Below are 26,259 nucleotides of genomic sequence, written 5' to 3'. Positions count from 1 at the left end.
TTTCTGCTCAAGTGGCTATACCATTTCATGTTTCCATCAGTACCAGTTACTCCATAATCTTATTAACAATGGTGTTATCAGTATTCTTCATTTTAGCCATTCTGGTGGAGGTACAGTATTTTTAAAATCTAGTTCAGTTTAATTTTTATTAAATTATTTTAATATATATTACATATGTCGCTAAAATACAAAAAACGTAGCAGAGATTATAATCAAATAAATAATCCTCTGATCCATACTTCACCTTTCCCATATGCAACTATTTTTTAACTTTTTCTAGTTTTTGTTTGAGTAGTTTCTATCTTCAAGTGTTTGTACCACTATTCTTGACTTACCAACTTTAAACATTATTGATTTTCTGACATAATAGATGACACTGTAGCTCATTTACCTCCCATCTCCATCATTCCTCTCCTTTTGATCATTTTTAGTTCATCTACTGTTTACTTCAAAAATTATTATTCATATAAGTTTTTGTTTCATCAACTTTGGTGGGGGTTTTTTTTGTTGTTTTTTTGGGTTTTTTTTGAGACAGAGTCTCCCTCTGTCACCCAGGCTGGAGGACAGTGGTGCAATCTTGGCTTACTGCAACCTCCGCCTCCCGGGTTCAAGCAATCCTCGTGCCTCAGCCTCCCAAGTAGCTGGGCTTACAGGCACCCGCCCGCTACCACTTCAGGCTAATTTTTGTATTTTTAGTAGAGATGGGGTTTCGCCATGTTGCCCAGGCTGGTCTCCAACTCGTGAGCTCAAGTGATCTGCCCACCTCAGCCTCCCAAAGTGCTGGGATTACAGGCGTGAGCCACCACACCCAGCCATTTCATCAACTTTTAACAGTACCTCTATTCTCCATACATTAGTGAGGGTAACCCTAGATGCAGCAGTAAGTAAGCCCCAAAATTTTACTTGCGGAACACAATAAAAATTTACACATTGCTGTTTTAATAACTACAATTTGGTAGGCTTGAAAATTAAAGCAGTCAACTCCTCAAATACTATTCATAAAACTAAGAGGGTGAGCACTGCTCTCTCTCTCTCTCATGTCTGGGCTTTCCTCCATGCTGTTTCAGACCAAAAGTCCTTCTACATTCTCCCTTCTCCTCCACCTGGCTAGCTCCTATTAGGCTTTCAAATTTATGCTACCACAAAATCCCCAAAGAGTCTTCCCAGACTGCCAAGTATGAGCTGGGTGCTCCTCCAGCACACTGTGCTTAACTTTGTCACAGTATTGATAACACAGTGTTGAAAATGGTTTCCTTGTCTGTCTCCTCCAAAACTATAAACTTCTTGAGGGAAAGGGAAAAACTGTATTCACTACTATATCCTCAGCATTTAGCACAATGCCTAGATTATAACAGATACTCAAATATTAAATGAAAAATTACTTGAATAGTGATTTGTACAACAGTAAATATTATTCAAATAATTTCTTGAATAGTAATGGTCTCAAATTCCTACTCAAGTAATTTATATTCAAATGATTATTTTCCACCCCTTATTCATTAAATCATACATGGTTATGGAAAGGAAAATCAGAATGGATCAAAAATTTTAGATAATAAATAGTCCAAAAAATTTAATTTTTAATCTTTTTTTTTTTTTTTTTTTTTTTTAGGATTTTTTATGTTTTTTTTTTTTTTCTCAAGCTTCTTTTCACATGCGATTTTCCTGCCTCAGCCTCACAAAGTGCTGGGTTTACAGGCATGAGCCACCACGCAATTTAAGTTTATATTTCAAATAAGAATATGCCTGAACACAAAGCTTAAAATCTTCTACTACCAAAAAAAAAAAAAAAAAACTTTATCAGAATACCACTCCCTTATGATGTTACTAATATTGTTAAAATAACAATTTCAAGTAAATTCTTGTATTTATTTAACAATTTATTAACAGCCCACTTAGACAGATTCCAAGGATTCAATAGTGAATATATCAGATACAAACTCTGAGCTAAATTTCATGAAGTCACAGTGAATCTACGCCAAAAATCCCCCATTTTAGACATGAAGAAACTAAGATTCACAGATATTAGATAAATTCTATTGACAGTTGCTTATGGTATTAATAATTATTTTAAATCAAGAAACTAAAAAATAGGTTGCACAGCCTGAGATACTTAATTCCAAACCCAAATTAAGCAGAATAAGTAGCCTAAAGAACAAACTAGAATAAAAGTAGAACTCATCCATATTGTAATCCAAGAGTTTATATACAGTATATATCACTAAAATATATGCAAGAGTAAGACTCTGCCCTCACGGGCAACCACTTCCTCCTGGTAACTCAGAAGATTTTTGAACATCTTTGGAAAAGAAGTGCTTTGCCAAAACATTTCATGAGATTCGGGTGATACTGTGGTTATAGGGTGGAGCTGAGAATAACCTGAAAGTTTAGCAAGGAAAGAGATTCTGAGAATCTGAGGAACCTATGAATTGCTGCACAGCCTACTCTCTCAGCAGTGCCAGGCTTACTAGGAAATCAAAACATAACTGATTCCCCTTTAAAATCTTTATCTCGGCCAGGCGCGGTGACTCACGCCTGTAATCCCAGCATTTTGGGAGGCCTAGGCAGGCGGATCACCTGAGGTTGGGAGTTCAAGACCAGCCTGACCAGTATGAAGAAACCCTGTCTCTACTAAAAATACAAAATTAGCCAGGCATGGTAATGTCAGCTACTCGAGAGGCTAAGACAGGAGAATCACTTGAACTCAGGAAGCGGAGGTTGCAGTGAGCCAAGATCACGCCATTGCACTCCAGCCTGGGCAACAAGAGCAAAACGCCATCTCAAAAAAAGAACAAAAAACAACAACAAAAAAAACACTTCATCTCTATTGCTACCTAGCAAATGGGTCCAGGTACTAATAGTAACTTGCCAAAGATTTACAGGATAAAAGTGGAATCCAGATACAATCCCAAGTCTATCTGAACCCAAAGTCCAAGTTCTTTCCCACCTTACAATCTGAAGCCAAAGGCATATTTAAAAATATACATTTTTTTAGTTTTATCACTTCAATCTCCTATTTTTAATCTAGAATTACTAAGTTTATGTTAAATTTTATAGTTTGGTATCTTCTATAAGAACACATTCTAAAACGAAATTTATGGTCTTAAGAATAACTAACTTTGACCACAGTGAAAACCAGTTAAGCTATTTTCTTTGCTTAGAGTTTAAATAGGAAAAAGTTATTACCAATAATAATACCAACAACAAAAACCAGCACCATTTACTGCACATTTATATTCAGACTCTGAGCCAAGCCCCTCACATACCAGTATCAGATTTATTTTCAGTCTTTCACTCTGCATTTATATCACTAGCACAACTTTGCTTCAATATTATTCAAGAGAAAAATAAACACTAAAAATACAGAATTAATAGCCAATTAAATCTAACTGCTTAGAGCAGGAATATTAAATTGATAATTTTTATAGTTTTAGGAGAACTAAAATAACTCTACTGATGTACTCAGTAGGGAGGGATACTGACACAGCAGAAAGCCAACTTTTCCATCATAACCCACCAATTCTTCAAAGAAGGAAAGCATTTGCAGCTACCACAAGAGCCTAAAGGTTGTGCTAACAGCTAACTAGTCTATTCCCCTAGAGTGGCGGAAATGGAAAAGTTTTCAGCTACATCTATGACTTGTGTTACCACACCATTCCATTTTCCCTTACCATAACACACACACAAATACACACACACATCAGAAACTAATGAGCAAAGCTGGTATCTTTTTTCAAACTGTTCCTTCTCACAAAAGTGAGCAACACAAAAGTGAGGAGGAACAAAACCCCAGAAACCTGTATGGCCCACCTCTTTTCTATTACTGGCAATAATGGGTGTTTAAATCACCTTCTGACAACATAAAGATATGTCACTTAGGAAACACAGTAGCTTGAAAAATAGTCCAATAGGTGTATACAAACACACACACATCTTTGAAGAGACTCATGACTTAACAGGTATAGTAGAGCAGACAACAGACAGATACACCATAGGACTGGAGGTTCTGTTTGCTGGCTGGCTCCTTGTACCTTTTCAGGTCTTAAAAGGAAATTAAAAAATGCTACAGTGTAATTCCTCCCTAGGCACTGACCTTGTACTAGTTTCCCAGAATCCTCCTAAAATAATAGCAAACTCCAATCCCAAATTCTTACAATATTTCATTTTTAAGTATACGAGTTGGCAGAAAGTCTTTATTTTGCCAAGAAGGCTAAATATATATTTGAGAAAAATATTAACTATCACCATATATTGCAAGGAAAAAAACCACATTTTTCATAAGGAAATATCCATGCTAAGTCTTCAACTCCAAAAGTAAAATATTTGTTTGTTTTTAAGGAAAACACAAGGATCACACCAAAGAACAGATCTTGCTCAAGGGAAATTTCACATATAATTTACTTAGTTCTAATCTCTTAAAAACCATGCCAAACTTTTAAAGAAAATAACTGTTACAGAACATCATGTTAAAAGTCTGAAAAAAAATTATTTTTCTACTTTGTTTTTTAAAAATCTCAATACTAAACTTTGATTTTGTCTCTTTCATAGAAAAGGTAAAATACTTGATTCACACATCTATTTCTACTAATCTATACTTTCATAAAGTTGCACACATATTTAAAAAGAAAAAGAAACTTGCACTCAGTGTAAAACATAAAAACAACCCAGGTGTGGTGGCTCACGTCTATAATCACAGCACTTTGGAAGGCCAAGGTGACCAGATCACTTGCAGTCAGGAGTTCAAGACCAGCCTGGCCAACATGGTGAAACCCCGTCTCTGCTAAACACACACACACAAAAAAAAATTAGCCAGGCATGGTGGCACATGCCTGCAATCCCAGCTACTCAGGAGGCTGAGGCAGGAAAATCACTTGAATCTGGGAGGTGGAGATTGCAGTGAGCCGAGATCATGCCACTGCACTCCAGCCTGGGCGACAGAGCGAAACTCTGTCTCAAAAATAAATAAACAAACAAACAAATAAAACATAAAAACAACTGAGATGATGTAATTAAATAATCTTAATAAAACTAAATATATATGTCTCAACTTGTAATATATAAAATTTAAGAAAATAATTTTAAGCTTGTTAGAAATTAAATTAATAAGAATTGAGCCTTGGTTCATAGACATTTTAGAGTTTTTCTCAGAGGAATCCTGAGCAAACATACATTCTATCAATTCCACTTTATAAATTTAACAAAGCAAAGGTTTATTCCTTTATGCCAAGAGGAAAGTTCCAAGCATTCCACTGAAGTTTACAAAGCAGCCTGCCACACCACCATGGTGGCAAGAGAGGAAAAGAAAGAAAAGAAGGGAAAGTGCTGCTCCCACCACCCTGTCTGCTGGGCATTATGCGGAAGAACGGCCGGTGACAGCCCCTTTCTGCCGATCCTGCCTCTCACCACAGAAGCATCAATGCTGGGATACTGATGGATATATACACTGAGAAAGAACTGAGCAGAGGTGAATGAGGGAGTGGAGTTAATCAGCAACCCAAGCCAGAGCTGAGGGAAGCAGCAGTCTGCAAAAAGTCAGTATTTCCCTATTTCTCTTCCCTCCTCAATAAACTGAATGTTTATGCCCCTTGCCCTCCCAAATTCATATGCTGAAATCCTAACCCCTAACCAAAGTGATGGTATCAGGACACGAGGCCTCTGGGAGGTGACTAGATCACGAGGACAGAGCCCTCATGAATGGAATTAGTTCCCTTATGCAAGAGATCTGAGAGAAATGGTTGCCTTTTCACCATGTGGAGACGTAGGGAGAAGACGGCCGTCCATCTGTGAACCAGGAAGCGGACCCTTACCAGACACTGAATGGGCAGACACTGAATGGGCCTTGATCCTGGACTTCCCAGCCTCCAGAATTGTTAGAATAGGTGTTTATAAGCCACCGAGTCTATGGTATTTTGTTATAGCAGCCCAAACAGACTAAGACATCTCCTCAACCTATGCCCTTCACCCTAGTTCCCCCTAATTTTCCCTAATTTTGCTCTTCACTTCATTTGGAAATATCTCGATGTTGTTAGAAGTACTCAAGAGTAATATATTTTATTGTATTTTATATATATATATATATATATTTTTTTTTTTTTTTTTTTTGAGATGGGGGTCTCACTCTGTCACTCAGGCTGGAGTGTAGTGGTGCAACTGTAACTCACTGTAACCTCTAACTCCTGGACTCAAGCAATCCTCCCACCTCAGCCTCCCAAGCAGCTAGGACTACAGGTGAGTGCCACTATGCCCAGCTAATTATTATTATTATTATTATTATTATTATTATTGAGACAGGGTCTCACAATGTTGTCCAGACTGATCTCAAACTCTTGGCCTCAAGCAATCATCCCACCTCAGCCTTCCAAAGTGCTGAGATTACAGGTGGGGGCCACCACACCTAGACTCCAGGGTAATAATCTTATAATCTTTATATCCTACAAAACCCAGAATGATTAATAAATTTGAAATTTACATTTGTATTATTCCAGATTAAATTATATTTCATGAAAATTAATGGACTCTCTGCTTTTGTGGGCGGAAAATTCTGTGTATTTTTGCAAAGAAAAAAGTCTAGAAGAATATACAAAAAAAATGATTACTTCTGAGTGTTGGCATAACAGGTGCTTTTACCAGCCTTTTTCTATATTGTCTGCTAATTTTGTGACAAACATATTTTAATATCATAATCGCAAAACAAATGAATAGGATTTGAATTAATAGTATTTACCACGTTTTCAACCTACCAACCTTAAGATCACAGAGGCTACAAATGTAATAGACTTTATATTAGAACTTCTTGTAATCCCAGGCTAAAAATGCTGATGTTCACATGATCCTGGTATTTTAATCACCCAGAATTACTCCCTGTTGTGACATAATGTAAAGTGTAAAGCACTGTACAAAGGTATGAGGTTATAATGAGCCTTTGGTCAGTAAGGTTCAAATGAAATTAAAACGTGACACGACATTCTTTTTTAGTGAGACTTGAGGTAACAACACATTTCATTCTTAAACTTTTTTCTTTCTGTACACTTGCACTTCTTCCAAGTTTATTCCATGATTACAAGCTCTTTAACTTATTTTCCCAGCATCCAAATATATCCTCAAGAGTTATTCTGCAATCACAGTCTCACATTTTAAAGTAATGAGTGGAATATTCATTCCTAATTATTTCTGCCTTAAAATCCTCTCAGCTACGTGTGCCTATATGAACTAGAAAATACTAGGTATTAGGTAATATAATGGTATATAGAAGGAAGACGACAGAGAACAAGCCCTATCTACTCTTTATGGTGTTGCCTCCATTCTCCCCAATCTATCAGTCCCTCTTAACCTCTCTGACTCTCGATTCCCTTACATACTCTGTCCTTCCACCACCAGGAAAACTAAACAAATAATAACTAAAATGAAAATTTCACCAGAGGGGCTCAACAACAGAAGAAAGAATCAACAAACTTGAAGACAGACAATAAGAGTATCCAGTCTGACCAACAAAAAGAATGATGAAAAATGAACAGAGCCTTGGAGAGAGATCCATGGGACACCATGAAGCCTATAAACATATGTATAATGAGAGCTGCAATAGGAGAGAGAGAAAGGAAAGAAAAGAGAGATTATGTGAAGAAATGATGACTGTGGTGGGGTGCAATGGCTCACACACATAATCCTAGCACTTTCAGAGGCTGAGGCAGGAGGAATCACTTGAGCTTAGGAGTTTGAGACCAGCCTGGGCAACATAGTGAGACCTCATCTTCACAAAAAACTTTTAAAAAAAAAGAAATTAGCTGAGCATGGTGGTGTATACCTGTAGTCCCAGCTACTTGGGTGGCTGAAGTGGTAAGACTGATTAAGCCCAGCAGGTCAAGGCTGCAGTAAGCATGATTATGCCACTGCACTCCAGCCTGGGCAACAGAGTGGAATCCTGTCTCAAACAAAACAAAATAAAATAAATTTAATTTTAAAAAAAAAGAAATGATGGCTGAAAACTTCTCAAATTTGATGAAAAACATTAATCTACACATCCAAGGAGCTCAACAAACTCCAAGTAAGATAACTCAGAGATCCACACCAAGACACATCATAGTCAAACTGTCAAAGCCAAAGACAAAAACAGAATCTTGAAATCAACAAGAGGAAAAAAAAAAAAACCCTCTTCATATACAAGGGATTCTCAAGATTAACAATTGATTTCTCATCAGAAACCACGGAGGACAGAATGCAGAGATGACACAGTCAAAGTGTGAAAGAAAAAGACTATCAACCAAGAATTCTACATCCAACAACACTAATATTGCAAAAATGAAGGATAGCTGGGTAAAGACAGAAAAAGAATTATAACATTCCCAGACACAAAAACTGAAAGAATTTATTGCTAGTATACCTGATATACAAAAAATACTAACAGGAGGCTTTCAGCTAAAATGAAAGGACTCTATACAGTATCTCAAATCCACACAAAAAATTAAGAACACCAGGAAAAATAATGACATAGGCAAAGAGAAAAGAAAGCATAAATGTATTTTTGTCTGTAACTCTTTTCTTCAATATGATATAAAGGACAAATTCATAAAACAATAATTATAAAATTGTGTTAGTGGGCTTAATGTATAAGATATATATGCATAGTCACTGTGAAATATCATCCATGCTGAACTTGTTGTGAAAATCCCTATCATGTTGGGGCTAAGTATTTAAGGTACTCATAAAATGGTATTCAATCTAGAAACTGCACACTTTCTAAAGTTCTATTAGGCAAACTCTCAATAAGAACATGAAGGCTATGGCTGAGAGTGGTGACTCATGCCTGTAACTGCAGCACTTTGGGAGGTTGTGGCGGGTGGATCACTTGAGGTCAGGTGTTCAAGACCAGCCTGGCCAACTTGGTGAAACCCTGTCTCTACTAAAAATACAAAAAATTAGCTGGGCATGGTGGTGCATGCCTGTAATCCCAGTTATTTGGGAGGCTGAGGCAGGAGAATCATTTGAACCCAGAAGGCAGAAATTGCACTAAGCCAAGATTGCGCCACTGCAACCCAGCCTGGGTGACAAGGCAAGATTCTGTCTCCCTAAAAAAAAATTAAAAAAAAAAAAAGAATGAAGGCTGTAACAGATTTTAAGAGTTAAGTTTCTCCATCACATTCCAAATTTATATAAAGACATACATGCCCATGGATTCCTTGGCACGTAGAAGTCTCTGTTTCAAAAAGGACATTTATAATTAGGTTATCATTTCCTATTAATCAATACCTAAAATTTCAGTTATTTACCCAATTAATTCATGGAAGGCAGGGCTGAAAATGCTGTGCTAAATTACGGTACTCTAACACAGAAAAATAGCACACCAATAATATTTATATTGGTTGATATGATAACATGTGAGGATTTTAAAATGTGAAAAATCACTTACCAAATGCTTATCTGGTAAAACATTACAAATACCTCCCCAAACTTTTTTTTTTTTTTTTTTGAGACAGTCTCGCTTTGTCACCCAGGCTAGAGTGCAGTGGCACAATCTCAGCTCACTGGAATCTCTGCCCCCCACGTTCAAGCAATTCTCCTGTCTCAGCCTCCCAAGTAACTAGGACTACAGGCATATGCTACCACACCCGGCTAATTTTTGTATTTTTAGTAGAGATGGGGTTTCGCCATATTGGTCAGGCTGGTGTTGAACTCCTGACCTCAGGTGATCCACCCGCCTCTGCCTCCCAAAGTGCTGGGATTATAAGTGTGAGCCACCGCACCCAGCCACAAATACCACTTTATAATCAATGGAAAATCACAAAATTAGAATTTTTTCAAATACTGTGCATCCTAAAGCAAACATAGGGCCAAGCATGGTGGTTCATGCCTGCAATCCCACACTTTGGGAGGCCAAGGCAGGACTGCTTGAGGCCAGGGGTTCAAGGTTACCGTGAGCTATGATTAAGCCACTGCACTCTAGCCTGGGTGGCAGAGCAAGACCCTGTCTCTAAAAAAAAAATTAAAAATAAAAGTAACACAAATTTAGAATTGTGGACCACTGGTAGAATTTTTTTATTCTGTTCATTCATTTATTTATTCAAGAAACATTTATGGCACACTTGCTGTGTCAGACACTATGGTAGGAACTAAAGATAAAAAGACAAGGTCTGCCCCTCAAAGTACACACAGTCCGGGGAGAGGCTCCCATTGTAGAATTAAAGAAGGTATGATTAGAAGAGACCTAAGAGTTCCCTTATTTAACAGATGAAACTGGAACTCATCACTACTTAGCTACTAAGGCAGACATCCAGGTATAGAGATTTCCCACCCCATGTGTTCTTTGCACCACATTTCTTATGACTAAAAGCGATGAAGGAGTGTTTCCATGCAGGTGAAGCAGAAACATGGTACTCTGGGCAATATATGTAATAGTTATTAAATTGGAGACAGAAATCCCTAATGGATATGTACAATATAATTATTTAACAATTATTAAGTAACAATTATTTAAATAAATATCTAACAATTTAGAGACAAACATCTCTAATAGATGTGATATTATGGTAAAGCCCTAATTAGCAACATTTACTGAAGAACTAAAATAAGGTAATATAATAGTAAGCCTTCTGAGCTATAATTATAGTTTTGCCTCTGTTTTCTGATCTGTAAAATGGGGATATTAAAATTTTATTTCACAGACTGTTGTGAAAATTAAGTGAATTAACACTTGAAAGCACTTAGTAAGCCTGGTACCTAGTAAACACTCATTAAATGTTTGGTATTCTTGTGGACAATCATTTCTTAAATGTACTAGTATGATACATAAAGATCAAAACAAGGAACTATTTTTTTTAAGGGATTATCCTATTATTATGATGGTCTTATTTTCTGGTGACTAATAAAATCTCACTATATATTTCAGAAATAGTATTTAAAATGAATAAGATTTAATAGTATGACCCCTTACTCTATAAAGACCTTATCAGTCCTAAAGCTACAGAAAAATAGACATTAATTAAATCACTAATTAAAATTCCATCACAATTTTAACAAATTAAATCATTTTGTTCAGTATTACTGAGATCACAAATCTTAAATGTCATTAAGAAGATATTCAAAGATGACTTTCAAGTAACTAAAAAGTTTATGGGCTAGGCGTGGTGGCATACGCCTTTAATTCCAGCACTTTGGGAGGCCAAGGAGAGAGGATCATTTAAGCCCAGAAGTTTGAGGCCAACTTAGGTAACATAAGGAGATCTCTTCTCTACAAAAAAATTAAAAAATTAGCCAGGTGTGGTGGCACACGACTGTAGGCCCAGCTACTTGGGAGGCTAAGGCAGGAAGATCTCTTGAGCCTGGGAGGTCCAGGCTGCAGTGAGCTGTGATCCAGCCTGGGCACTCCAGCCTGGGCAACAAAATAAGATCCTGTCTCAAAATTTAAAAATAAAATAAAAAGTTTATACAGATTTTCTCATTCTACATAAAATATTCTTAAACATATGTAAAATAAACATTCATTATATATATTAATGAAACTCTTTTATATTAAAATAAATCATCACCCAATATCAATAATAAAATAAATAACTGTATTTGTATCCACTTACTGCAATCTCTCTACAAGCCGACATGGATATTCCTGTGCCTTCAATTTGCTTCAATGCATATTCCTTTTCATCTTTTCTGCACATAAACAAAAAAAATTATTTTTCCATATATTACTTTCAGATTCAAAATTATAACTACAAAAACAATGGAAACGCACTTAATTTCTCAGTGATATGTAAACACTCTCACTATGCCATGCATTGCTTATTATTTTTGATAATATTTCAACTACAGAAATATGAAATACCAAAAGAAATTCATGTCACAATGAAAACATCAGACAGAGCCAAAACACAAAATTCAAAATTGAAACAGAACAGGATACTAAACACAGCACTAGTTTCAAAGAGTAAACAAGCATAAATATAAACTCAAACATATTGCAAGATAATTCCACTCCTGTCTTAATTATCTGGAGTCTACATAAAGCATTCTGTTACAGACATTCGCTACAAAAAAACTGACAGACATAAACTCCCAGATTCATTTAAAGTAATTTCATAGTATAAGAAGCATTTATAGGAATGATAACCCACTGAAACACACTGTATCTCACTTAGGATGGGGACATTCAAAAGCCCGAGGACCTCAATCAAAAGTCTTTTAAAGAGACCTCAATCAAAAGCCTTTTAAAGACTTCAAAGCTCTAGCCACCAACATGTCATTCTCAGGAACACTAGGAGAAATCCAGTACCTAAAGTGGATTTTTCAAACAATGCACGTAGTAGGAATTCTGGGAAATCCCAATAGTTACTAAGTTGCTTAACCAAGAGAATACAGCAGTGTGAAACATTCTGTTAAAATATTAATAGTAGACAGCTAGTATAATACAGTAAGTACAGTAAGCATTCTCAAGAGTGTTGAAACCAGAACCAGCCAAAGGTCCCTGCTGAATATCATAACTATAGTTCATATTGTGAGTTGTTCTTATAAGAGGAGTTACATCCATGACTTTCAAGTTTTGTCTTTTGATTGTATTATAGCCTCAGCAAAGTACCACCACGTCATGATGTTTTTGTCAAATATAGCGCCAAAGTAGTGTCACATCTGTCTACTTAGCTATTCCTCATTTTCCCCATTCTGTGTTGACCTGCAGATAGAGCAGTTTAGGATGTTATTCAAAATCTACATTTTAAAACACCATTTTACATCCCTTTTGAAGATTTTCACAATCATCTATAAGCAAATAACTGAGTTATGGTTACTTTCCCTCACAATCATTTTGAAAATTATATCCATTTTTCTTCCAACAGATAGCATTCAGGAAATAATTAAACAGTATTTTGACAAACAAAACATACTAGGTATGTCAACAAGATGGACTATGATACAATTTTTAAAATGATGGCTAGAAGGTCATTAGAAATGTGGAAAATGTGTACCATATGCTACTGAGAAAATACACAAATTATACTATATAAAAATATACATCTACAAATATGTTGAAGGCAATACAAAAAATTAAAAACAGTTATATTAAGATGAAGGAAGTTATGTCGACTAACTTTAGTGCTAATATTATACTGCCTTTTAAATTAGAATTGGGGTAAAAAGAAAAAAAACAAAATAAATTGATACTCTGAAAATACCTACTAAAACTATCTTTAGTATTTTCAAAGTGATAGCTCAGGCATGTTTTAAACAGCAAAGTCAAAAATAAGGAAAGCTTAAATGATCATTTTTTTCCTTTTTCTCCATCCTGTTTTTTGCCCAAACATAAAACTAGACTTTTCAGACCACTCAGAAGCCACTAAGAAGCACAAACTGCAGGTGACTGAATGTAATCAAAGCGAAGTGTTCCTTCTGTGCCTTAAATGTATTTGTGGGTATATGAGTGAGAGCACATGTCCCTGAGAAGCTCAACGCAATGCTTACAATGTAAATTTTATACATTTAATAATATAATTATCTATCAGATATCTATTGCTAAATATTTAAGTTTGATGTATTCTTTAAGCAAAATTATAAAAGCTTTCTGAAAAATTTTTCACATGCAACTATAATTTTTTCAACAGAAATATTTCAATCCTCAGTTCCCCTAGACAAAGCAGTCCAGAAGCTCATGTAATTGCATAGTTTTATTTTAATACTGTAAAGAATATTACACAATCTGGATAGGTTATAGTTGCTATGGAAACTATAAGATCTTTGCAGTAAGTCAAAAAGTGCAAAATTAACACATCAAATTAATGGCTTTTGAATTTCACATCCAGTCTGTCAAAGGAATTTGAAAGCTTGAACAGAAGAGACTGAGCATAGGCCTCTTACTCTAAATTATATGGACAGGAACAAGGAACAAACCCAGCAATTATTTCACTTAATAAGTTTAAATATAACTTCCATCTGTTAAATTAATAAAATACTCAAACATTTGCAATTTTAAGATTTATTTGCAACATTTAAATTGAGAATAAAAGAAAGTACATATATCATTACTTTTTATCTTTGTAAACTAACTGCCAGATGGTAAGTGATGATGTGGAATCTCTGAGGTTCACCATATGAAGAAGCTGCAAGGTCCCAGAGGGCATATGGGACTCCTTGGCACTGTACTACGTGAATGCCAATCTTTGGGCATATGCCAACACCTCAGTCTGAAGACTAAATATGCATCCTCTAACACAACGTCTAGAAATATTTCAATGATCAGGCACATGAGACAGAGAAGCTTTACTCCTCTCATCCCATGTGACTGCCCCTCTCCAGGAGTTCCTCCAAGTAGAGGAATTCATACCGCACACCTTAGATGTTTCAGGCACATGTACTATTAAATATCATAAAAGAACAATTTTTTCTTTTACATGAAAAGGCTGAAAAGCAAGTGAACCTGCCTAGCCTACACTGCTATGATAATCTGGCTGTTAGAGGCAGCTTAGTTCCTCCTTAAAACTATTTCATTTCCAAATTACTTTTATTTCTAAATAACATAAAGATAGACAAAGCAATTCCAAAGCCTTCAAAGAAACTGTTTTCTACATTTTCATGTATATTAGATAGTATGATTAGAGCAACTGCATATTGAAATTAATCAGAGGAATTTACTAAATGCATCCAGAAGAATTAAAAATACATATATTTGTACTATAAACATGGATAAATGCTATATAGAATTTTTAAATATCAAGATGTTTCTTCCATATGTCTATAACGTGTAGCAACACCATGAAAACTTCTCTCAGCAGTCACAATGAAAACCAATTGTTTGATGTGAACATTATGTAACAAAATAGAACAAATATATTTGACAGAGACTGATTCTATTAAGTCTTCCATCTGAGACACCATGTTCCTTTTTTCTTTTCTTTTTTCTTTTTTTGAGACAACTGTGTCCCCCAGGTTGAAGTACAGTAGCATGATCTGGGCTCACTGCAGTGTCGAGTTCATGGGCTCAGGTGATCCTCCCACTTCACCCTCCCAAGTAGCTGGGACTGCAGGCACATACCACATACCCAGGTAATTTTTGTATATTTGTAAAGATGAGGTTTCGCCATATTGGCCAGGCTGGTCTCAAACTCCTGAACTCAAGTGATCTGCCCATCTCGGCCTCCCAAAGTTCTGGGATTACAGGCCTGTACCACCGTGCCCTCCTGGTTCTGGAAAATTCTTGATGCAAACAATTCTATAGAGAGTAGAAAATATAAAAAGCACATATCTATGCAAAAAAATAGAAATCATTACCTTAAAATGAAAGTTTACTCCCATACAGAAAATCAAGCTCAGCGGTAGAATTTAAACGTAATTCACGGAAGAATTTCTCAAGTCTAGAGAAGCAAGCCCAGCAGGAACATCTCTTAAATGAAATATAAGGATCTGTTTTAATGAGAAAGATAGTCTTACACCTTTCAACAACATCCAAACTTGGCGACCAGCCCACACTCAACTGCAGCAAGGTAAAGCACAATTCAGTAGCCTACACTCAAACACACAGAGTTAAACCAAAGCTCCATTTGTTGTGGTCACAGTTAGACTGGCCCAAGGTTCTTTGACTCCTATCAATAATACTGCTGGATGTCCAGCCCAGCCATGGGCCACGTTGATCCCAAAGACCTAGGGTAGACAAAAAACTTAGAAGAAGCATCTTTTAAAGAAAGATAAGAAAAACCAAAATGAGGCAAGATTGAAGGAAAATTTTAAAGTATTCAAAATAACAGAATAAAAATCCTTTTTCTTTGTTTCTAATAAAAACAGAAAAGCCTTATTATTTTATATTAGTTTATATTATATATCCCAATATTGCCAAACTCTTGGGATAAACAAATTAGAGACAGGTATCAGGAAGTTCACAATCCACATGGAAAGAGATTCTGGGTGACCAGAAAATATACAAGTAACTTGATGTGCTCCATACCCACAAAAGATATGCATAATAGGTGCAGAGAGAACGCAACCATTAATTCATTCAGAGCTTTAAGAAAGGTAATTCCAATAAGCCATGCCTTTGAGGGAGGAGTTCCCCACGTAGAGAGGGATAAAGAGGTTTAGAGAATTCCAGGTAGAAGTATGGCATAAGAAAAACAACCGAAGTATATTCAAGAAACAGCTGGTATCCAGTATAAATAGAAAGCTAGGTGCATTATGACTAGGGCAAGAGATGAGGTTAGAAAAGTAAAGAAAGAGACCACGTGATCTAGAAAGAAGCTTGTGTTTGATACGTAAACAGTGTAGAGTCAAAGGTTTTTGGAACAGAGAAGGTTAACAGATCTTTGCTCGGAAAGATAACAATGATAACTACAGATAAAAACAGGTGGCAGAGTAAACATTTGGTAGGTTGAGTCAAATGTCCAGATAAGAGAAGATGAAGGACTAGATTAGCAGCAAAGGAGAAGAAATAATAGGTCCAAAAGACATTTGAGTCAGAACTGACAGAATTTAGTAACCACTTGATTCTGTGTGAAGGAGAAGATGACTCTGAAGATGGATGAAGTTTCCACTCTGCCTCATCGTATGAATGACCAAACGTTTTTGTTTTTTTGTTTTTTGGGGTTTTTTTTTGAGACGGAGTCTTGCTCTGTTGCCTAGGCTAGAGTGCAGTGGCATGATCTCAGCTCACTGCAACCTCTGCCTCCTGGGTTCAAGCAATTCTTCTGCCTCAGCCTCCCAAGTAGCTGGGACTATAGGCGTGCACCACCACACCCAGCTATTTTTTGTATTTTTAGTAGAGATGGGGTTTCACCATATTGGCCAGGTTGGTCTCGAACTCCTGACCTGGTGATCCGCCCACCTTGGCCTCCCAAAGTGCTGGGATTATAGGCCTGAGTCACTGCGCCCGGCCAAATGACCACACTATTAACCACAGAAATGATGACATGACCTAAATGAAGACCTGGAAACCTAAGATTTTATCCTAAAAGCAATGAAAATTACATATGAAGGTTAATCTTATTAGAGAGGACTAAAATTAAAGGAACGAAAAACAATTAGGAAGTTACTGTGATGTAAGTGTGAGCAGGTGAAAACTTGGATTAGTAGAACAGAATGTTAGCTCTGAAAGGGATCTAAGACAATCCTGTATAATCTCTTCACTTCAGTGATGAAGAAACTAGGCCAGCAGCTAGACACAGAGCTAAGACCAGCTCTTCCAATTCTTCATGACAGAGGGGTAATAAGACAGGAGAAAAGAAGGGACATCTATGATAGTCATTTTAAAGGAGGAACTGATGGGACCAAATGAACAGAAAAGATTAAGAAGGAGGAGTCAAAGATGAGTCTGACGTTTTGAGCTTGGCTGATACAAGGATGATGCCTCTGAGAACAAGGTTCATATCAGATCTCAGAAGATTCTGTAGCTTTAGAAATGATTCCTTTACATAGAAAGAAACCCCAACCAAAAATGAAAATACCTCGGAAGTTCAAAAAGGAGATGTCCTGAAGATATTTATTTACTAAGGGTCTACAATAGTAGAGTTTCAGACTGAAAGGTCTGAGTCCATAAATGTGATGATACTGCCTAGAGGAAGTAGCACATAGATAAGGACTTTTGAGTGCCCAGGAAAGAACTGGAGGGAGGGAGGAAGGGAAGGAAACAGTTCTGAAGATACTTCTCTTTTTCTTTTCTGAGACAGAGTCTTACTCCGTCACCCAGGCTGGAGTGCAGTGGCGCTATCATGGCTTCACTGCAACCTCTGCTTCCTGGTTCAAGCAATTCTCCTGCCTCAGCCTCTGGAGTAGCTGGGATTACAGGCACATGACACCATGCCCAGCTAATTTCTGTATTTTTGGTAGAGACAGGGTTTCACTATGTTGGCCAGGCTGGTTTCAACTCCCGGCCTCAAATGATCCACCCACCTTGAACTCCCAAAGTGCTCGGATTACAGGTATGAGCCACCACACCCAGCCCAATACTTCTCTTTCATATCCCTTAGAACAAGGTCCTCAACACTTGGCCCACAGATCACTACCATTCGGTGGCCTGTTAGGAACAGGGCTGAACAGCTGGAGGTGAGTGGTGGGCGAGCAAGCAAATCTTCATCTGTATTTACAGCTACTCTCCATCACACCCGTTACCACCTGAGCTCTGCCTCCTGTCAGATCAGTGGCAGAATTAGATTCTCATAGGAGTGAGAAACCTACTGTGAACTGCACGTGCAAGAGACAGGTTGTGTGTTCCTTTTGAGAATCCAATGCCTGATGTTCTGTCACTGTCTCCCATCACCCCCAGAGGGGATCATCTAGTTGCAGGAAAACAAGCACAGGACTCCCACTGATTCTACATTATGGTGAGTTGTATTTCATTATATACTACAGTGTAATAATAACACAAATAAAGTGCAAAATAAATGTTACGGACTTGAATCATCCCAAAACCATCCCCACCCTGCTGGGTCTGTGGAAAAACTGTCTTTCACGAAACCGGTCCCTGGTCCCAAAAAGGTTAGAGACCACTGCCTTAGAAGACAAACAATTCTATGAAGTTTGCTTTTTTCTAAACCTTATGAGTCAAATTCAAATCATGAAATCATCAGAAATACAGTATCTAAAATAAGACAGTATTATCAGTTTTTACAACTAGGTGTTACTTACAAGACATTCTTCAAACTATGTGATGTGCTACCATTGGTCAGATTAGAAAAAAAAAAAGACAGTCTTCAAATCATATGACATCTGGGCCAACTATTTTTTTCTTCAAGAACAATGATGACATAAATCCACGTTGTATCCCTTTCCTTTATTATGTGATGCTTTGGCTTAGCCAACTAGGAGGCTTCCACAACATGGAAAAATAATTTTAAAACACAATGTGGAATAAAATTTGAAATAACAAAAAAAAAAACAAAAAAGATCATCTTGTTTCATATGGGTATCATTCTGAATTATTCAGTATTATCATGAGCCCAATATTCAGCCAGCCTAGTAGTAATGATCCGTTATTTGGAAACAGTATTCTTTATTACATAATAACATATTTAAATTTTGTATAATGAAATTTTTCAAAAATAAATAAATAAATGGCAGTAATGCTGCATGTACTCATCACACAATTATCAACTCGTGGACAGCCTTATTTCTACTGCCTCCACTTTTCTTAATTATTTTGAAACAAATCCCAGACATCTTTCTATTTCATTCACAAATAGTTCAATGTCACAACACTTTAATATCAATAATTTTCCTAGTTTGAAAAATAGTCTTTTAAAGTAATTCTGAAACATTTAAAATCTTCCAACATAAGGTACTGCTATTATTTTGTATTCCTCTTATTAATGAAAGATGTCAAATAATACTAGTACCCTCTTTATGCTTTTCTTTTCCGACAAAAATGTGCTTCAGAAATTATGCTTTCATCCACCAAATATTTCACCTATTCAATCTCTAAACATCACTAAAATATAGTACTATTCTTCTTTATTCAACTTAAGAATTCCCTCGCAACATGAAAATGTGACAACAGTTTGATTATGTCTTTGCTTTCATTCCTTAGAAAGACTACCTTTATTTACTCCTGTTTTTGTTTGTGTATGGAGACAGGGTCTCACTATGTTGCCGAAGCTGGTCCCAAACTCTTGACTTCAAGCGATCCTCCTGCCTTGGCCTCCCAAAGTACTGGAATTACAAGTATGCGCCGCTGACCTAGCGTAGTCCTTTTTCTTACAAACTGATTGACTAGTTTATCTCGGTTTTTTTTCTTCTTCTTCTTTTTAGACAGAGCTTCACACTGGCACCCAGGCCGGAAGGCAGTGGTACGACCTCAACTCACTGCAGCCTCGACCTCCTGGGCTCCAATGATCCTCCCACCTCAGCCTCCCAGTTAGCTGGAATTACAGGCATGCTCCACCTTTTTTTATAATTTTTTGTACTTTTTGAACAGACAGGGTTGTGCCATGTTGCCCAAGCTGGTCTTGAATTCCTGGGCTCAAGCAATCTGCCCACCTTGGCCTCTCAAAGTGCTTAGGATTACAGGCGTGAGACAACACACCTAGCTAGTTATCTTTCTCTTAAAAATGATCTTCATTATATACTATTTCCTTCATTTAGAATTCCAAGTCAGATAAAAAGCTTTCAAAACAACTAGAATAATTTTTTCTTTTTTTTGAGACAAGGTCTCTGTCACCCAAATTGAAGTGCAGTGGCGCAATCATGGCTCACTACAGCCTTGACCTCCCAGACTCAAGCAACCCTCTCACCTCAGCTTCAGAGTAGCTGAGACTATAGGTGTGTGCCACCACACCTGGATAATTTTTTTATTTTTTGTAGAGATGGGATCTCACTATGTTGCCCAGGCTGGTCTTGAACTCCTAGGCTCAAGAGATCCTCCTGCCTTGGCCTCCAAAAGTGCTGGGATTAGAAGGGTGAACCACCATGCTTGGCTTAGAATAATGTTTTCATTGATGAATTAATTGTATATTTTCTTTTCTTTAAGGTGTTCATATTTAGTTGACATTTGTATACAACCATATCTTGATTGGAGAGTTTTAACGAAAAACAACAATTCACTGGACTGAATGTGCACATCAATATACTTCACCAGTGGCCCACTAACACTTCAAATCTTATTAATTAGGATATGTTGATAATATTTCCCCAAGCTTTTTACTTTTTAGTCAACAACTACTTGAATTGTCAGTGCACTTCTAAAATCTCAAGTTCAACGTTGCATTGGTAAATATATTACTACATTTCATCAATATTTAATGCTTAATTTGTTTCTAAAATTGGCAAATCGGCAAATTCTTTTTTTTTTTTTAAGACAGGGTCTTGCTCTGTCACCCAGGTCAGAGTGCAGTGGTGCAATCATGGCTCACTGCAGCCTCAACCTCCCAGGCTCAAGCAATCCTCTAGCCTCAGCCTCCCAAGTAGCTGGGACTACAGGCACACATCATCACACCCAGTTAATTATTTATTTTTTGTTTTGTAAGACAGGGTCTTGCTATGTTGCCCAGGTTGGTCTCAAACTCCTGAGCTCAAGTAATCCTCCCATCTCCGCCTCACAAAGTGTTGGGATTACAGGCGTGAGACATCGCACCTGGCCTAAAAATGGCAAATTCTTATTGCTAGGAAATGAATTTTTTTAAAAATGTATCTGCAGTAATGCTTAATACTTCAGGCATTACTTTTAAGGCTGAGGCATAAAACATTAATGATTAATAGACTGCAATCATTAGCAAATATTTAGTTAAACTAATTTTTTTTTTTTTTTTTGAGATGGAGTCTCTCTCTATCACCAGGCTGAAGTGCAGTGGCTCAATCTCAGCTCACTGCAACCTCTGCCTTCTGGGTTCAAGTGATTCCCACGCCTCAGTCTCTCGAGTAGCTGGGATTACAGGCACATGCCACCATGCCCAGCTAATTTTTTTGCATTTTTAGTAGAGACAGGGTTTCACCATGTTGGTCAGGATGGTCTTGATCTCCTGACCTCATGATCCACCCACCTCGGCTTCCCAAAGTGCTGGGATTATAGGCGTGAGCCACCCTGCCCAGCCTAAACTAAATTTTTTATAGAAAACACTATCTTACTTTGAGAATTCATGAATCTTAAGTCAGACTTACTTCCTACAGACGGTAATATAATAAGTGATGTGAGGCATTTATTTCAGAAATATTTTACTAAGCACACAGTATGTGTCAAGCACTGTGCTAGATTCCAGCAACAGGAGGAAGAAAGAGCTGATCCTTTCCCTTATAAATCTTTTTTTTTTTTTTGAGACGGAGTTTCAGAAAGAGTTGATCCCTTCCCTTGTGAATCTTTTTTTTTTTTTTTTTTGAGATAAAGTTTCACTCTTGTTGCCCAGGCTGGAGTGCAGTGGCACGATCTAAACTCACTGCAACCTCCGCCTCTAAGTTCAAGCTATTCTGCTGCCTCAGCCTCCTAAGTAGCTGGGACTACAGTCATGCACCACCATGCTCAGCTAAGTTTTGTGTTTTTAGTAGAGATTTAGGGGTTTCACAATGTTGGCCAGGCTGGTCTCAAACTCCTGACCTCAGGTGATCTGCCTGCCTCACCTCCCAAAGTGCTGGGATTATAGGCACGAGCCACCATACCTAGCCCCTTGTGAGTCTTTATACAGAGAGACACACAAGCAAAGGGTACAATCTAATAAGTGCTATAACAAAAACATGCAAAGAACATCAGATAATGGGTAAATAGAAGGGCTTGGTGCTGGTGAGGGGGATAGACAGGGACTGCTATCAGGTAAATAATTTTCAAAGGAACATCTGAGTGGGTCTCAAGAGATAAGCAGGATTTCACTGAGCAAAGGAGGAAAGAACAGAGCCTTATAGGCACCAGAAATGTGCGGACAAAGTCCAAAGATTAAGATCCATGCTATATCCAAGCAATTAGCCAAAGACAAATACAGCTAGAATACAAGAGGTGAAAAAACACATGAAAAGAGCAAAGCAGACAGAATCAGCATAGTTTTGTATGGTATGCTGAAAACTTGGCACTTTTCCTGTACTGTGGAAAGCCATCAGAGGTTTTCCAGCAAGAGAAACATGATCGAACAGGTATTCTCAGTAAGTAGATAGTATGCAGGGTAGATCAGAAGATTTAAAGCCAGAGGCAGGGGGACCAATGGAGAAGTCTGAGGAGGGTGGATGAGGGCCAAAATTAGAGTAAATGTAGTCAGAATGGAGGGAATGGACTCAAGAGGCATTTGAGAGAAAAAAATATCTATTATGGCCAGATGCAGTGGCTCATGCCTGTAATCCCAACACTTTGGGAGACCAAGGCAGGTGGATCACTGAGATCAGAAGTTCAAGACCAGCCTGGGCCACTTGGTGAAACTCTGTCTCTACTAAAAATACAAAATTAGCTGAGTGTGGCGCACACCTGTAATCCCAGCACTTCAGGAGACTGAGGCAGGCACATCACCTGAGGTCAGAGGTTCAAGACCAGCCTGGCCAACATAGTGAAACCCCGTCTCTCCTACAAATACAAAAATTAGCTGGGCATGGTGGCATACATCTGTAGTCTCCGCTACTCAGGAGGCTAAGGCAGGAGAATCACTTGAATTTGGGAGGCAGAGGTTGCAATGAGTTGAGATCACACCACTGTATTCCAGCCTGGGAGACAGAGTGAGACTCCGTCTCAAAAAAAGAAAAAAAAAAACAGGGACAAAAATGAGCTGGGCGTGGTGGCTCACCCCTTGGTCCCAGCTACTCAGGAGGCTGAGGCAGGAAGATCACTTGAGCCAGGAAAGTGGAGGTTGCAGTGAGCCAAGATTGTGCCATTGCACTCCAGCCTGGGCAAGACCCTGTCTTTAAAAAAAAAAAGTTATCCACTGTGGCCAAATATATTTAGGTACATTGTAGACATTCAAGAAATATTTAATGAATATGTATGCATATGTATGCACATGTTTGTGTATATACGTATATGTATATTTGTGTGTGTGTGTGTGTGTACATGTATACATATGTTTCTTGGGCAGACAGCCAAAAGAACAGCTGAAGGTGACTGAGGTTTCTAGCCAAAGTGTTCTCAGTGAAATTAAGGCCATGTATAAAAAAGAAAGAATAATACTGACAATGGGCTAGTTTGGAAGTAGATAATAAATTCATTTTGGACGTGTTGGTTTTGAAGTAGCAACTGAAGAGGCAGTAGAATATGAACGAAAGAAAATAGAACTGGAGTTCAGAAAAGAGAACATCTCCATAGAGGTGACTGTTAAAACCACAAAAGCAACTGTGATCACAAAGGGAAAGAACTCAGAACCAAAGGGCTAAAGGTGGTGGTCAGTGCAACCCAACCTCTTTCACATGATGGTACCCACATAATGCTATTAGTTCTACCCTGGACACCAGGGTAGAAACAGACAGACAGAACTACTCATGGGCAAAGAGAAAAGGACCCATGGGCTTCCACTGCCCTAAACCCACTGACTGTCAAAGAATTCAGAGGATTAATTAACAGGACCCACAAGCCATTCACAGCACCCATACCACAGGAGCCCTTCTTCAGTAAACACCATCCTACAAAAGGCCTGAAGAAAGGTAAACTATTAAAATTCCCTGATAGTAAGCAAATCTGGATGTGTGATACTCTAAGAAAACTGGGTTGACTCCCCTCCCCTTAAAAAAGGAGCACCATAAAAAAGATAACCTAAATTAAAAGAGAATCAAAGCATATAACAATCAAATACTATGCATAAAATACTTGACTAAATTGTGGTTCAAATAAAAATAGCTATAAAAGTTTACTTGTGGGACACCTGGGGAAATTTAAATATGAACCAGAATTTATATAATATTATTATGATATCATGGCTAATTTTATTTTTTAATTTTTATTAACTGTCAAATATAGGATAATGGTATGGTAATACAAGCAAATGTTCTTATTCTTAGGAGATATAGGTTCAAGTATTTGGGGTTGATACGTAATGACAACTGCAAATTAATTTCAGATTGTTCAAATACATCAAAAACCATTCATATATACACAGAGAGATAAAGCACTTATAGAAAGATAATAACAGGCCGGGCGCGGTGGCTCAAGCCTGTAATCCCAGCACTTTGGGAGGCCAAGGCGAGTGGATCACGAGGTCAGGAGATCGAGACTATCCTGGCTAACATGGTGAAACCCCGTCTCTACTAAAAATACAAAAAAAAACTAGCCGGGCGTGGTGGCGGGCGCCTGTAGTCTCAGCTACTTGGGAGGCTGAGGCGGGAGAATGGCGTGAACCCGGGAGGCGGAGCTTGCAGTGAGCCGAGATCACGCCACTGCACTCCAGCCTGGGAGCACAGCGAGACTCCGTCTCAAAAAAAAAAAAAAAAAAAAAAGAAAGAAAGATAATAACAACTGAATCTAGGCATTCAAGGCCGCTGAATGTAGGAGTTCACTGTTCTAAAGTAAACTTTTCTGCTTTTACAAAACTTTTCTTAATAAAAAAAAATTGAAGAGAGAAATAACTAATAAGCAGCAGTTAAAGTTAAAGAAAAGGCCAAGCATGGTGGCTCACATCTGTAATCCCAGCACTTTAGGAGGCCAAGGTGGGAGAATTGCTTGAGGCCAGGAGTTCTGAGAGCAGCCTGGGCAATGTGGCAAGATCCCATCTCTAAAAAAGTTTTAAAATTGGCTGCGCATGGTGGTGCTCGCCTGTGGGCTCAGCTACCCAGGACATTGAGGTGGGGGACCGCTTGAGCCCAAGAGGTTGAGGCTGCAGTGAGTCATGTTTGTGCTACCACACTCCAGCCTGAGCTACAGAGCAAGACCCTGTCCCCCACCTCCCCGCAACACAAAGGAGTTAAAAACAATGAAAAACATTAAGAAAGGGGTGTACAGAAGCAAAGAAACAAGCATTAAAGGGTAGGTGGGCAAAAGTGTCAAATGTAGAAGGTCAAATAGGAGAGAACGGAAAAGAGTTCATCGAATTTAACAGTTAATGACATTTGTGAGAGCATTACCAGCAGAGCAAGCGCTTTGTTTAATACTCTCTCAAGACCTTACCATACTTTATGATAATTACTTAGAACTGATTCATTTCCCTTACCCCATCCCCAAATGAGGAAGGAGACTATCTTGCTCATTTCTGTATATTCTCTAGGAGTTAACTAAGTACTTTGCAAACAGTAGGAATTAAACATGTTACCAAAATAAACTTGTTCATTAGTCTTGGTCATTTTTAAAAATATTTTCACTGTAATAAGAAAATCCAGGCCGGGCGCGGTGGCTCAAGCCTGTAATCCCAGCACTTTGGGAGGCCGAGACGGGCGGATCACAAGGTCAGGAGATCGAGACCATCCTGGCTAACACAGTGAAACCCCGTCTCTACTAAAAATACAAAAAATTAGCCGGGCGTGGTGGCGGCGCCTGTAGTCCCAGCTACTCGGGAGGCTGAGGCAGGAGAATGGCGTAAACCCAGGAGGCGGAGCTTGCAGTGAGCCGAGATCGTGCCACTGCACTCCAGCCTGGGCGACAGAGCGAGACTCCGCCTCAAAAAAAAAAAAAAAAAAGAAAATCCAGAAAACTGTCTTTTAACTATGCTCCAAGGATAAAAATATATATATTCTGAAAAATAAAATTAAAATGACAGTGATGATCAAATATCAGTATTTTTATTGTAAAAGTAATTATATCTAGAAATTCACCTAAAAGCAAGTATCTCCTTCTGGAGCGAAGGAGAAAAATAAAAATATTTTGCCATTCTTAAATCCCACACTGTCAGATTCGATAGAGCTAGATCATCAGATTACACAGTACTGAATCAACAATCTGCTCCCCTTAGGTGCATTTTAAGATTTAAGTCTTCATGAAAT

General features: G+C 37.9%; 1 protein-coding gene across 9 annotated transcripts in view; it reads right to left on the bottom strand.

Moving 5' to 3' along the window:
• CDK19 (cyclin dependent kinase 19) overlaps positions 1–26,259 on the bottom strand; it is a 217,264-nt gene that overhangs the window by 132,024 nt on the left and 58,981 nt on the right. For 8 of the 9 annotated variants that reach the window (XM_009206271.4, XM_009206272.4, XM_003898309.5 and 5 more), the window contains one exon: positions 11,565–11,640. In XM_009206271.4, coding sequence (XP_009204535.1) covers positions 11,565–11,640 — 76 coding nt within the window. Of the gene's footprint in view, positions 1–11,564; positions 11,641–15,243; positions 15,356–26,259 lie in introns of all 9 variants that reach the window. The other variant, XM_017958409.3, reaches the window with a different exon arrangement.

This window comes from Papio anubis, chromosome 6, assembly GCF_008728515.1.
Source record: "Papio anubis isolate 15944 chromosome 6, Panubis1.0, whole genome shotgun sequence".
NCBI classification, from domain to species: Eukaryota; Metazoa; Chordata; class Mammalia; order Primates; family Cercopithecidae; genus Papio; species Papio anubis.
The sequence above is the reverse complement of the archived record's forward strand: the minus strand, read 5'-3'. Positions and strand labels throughout refer to the sequence as shown.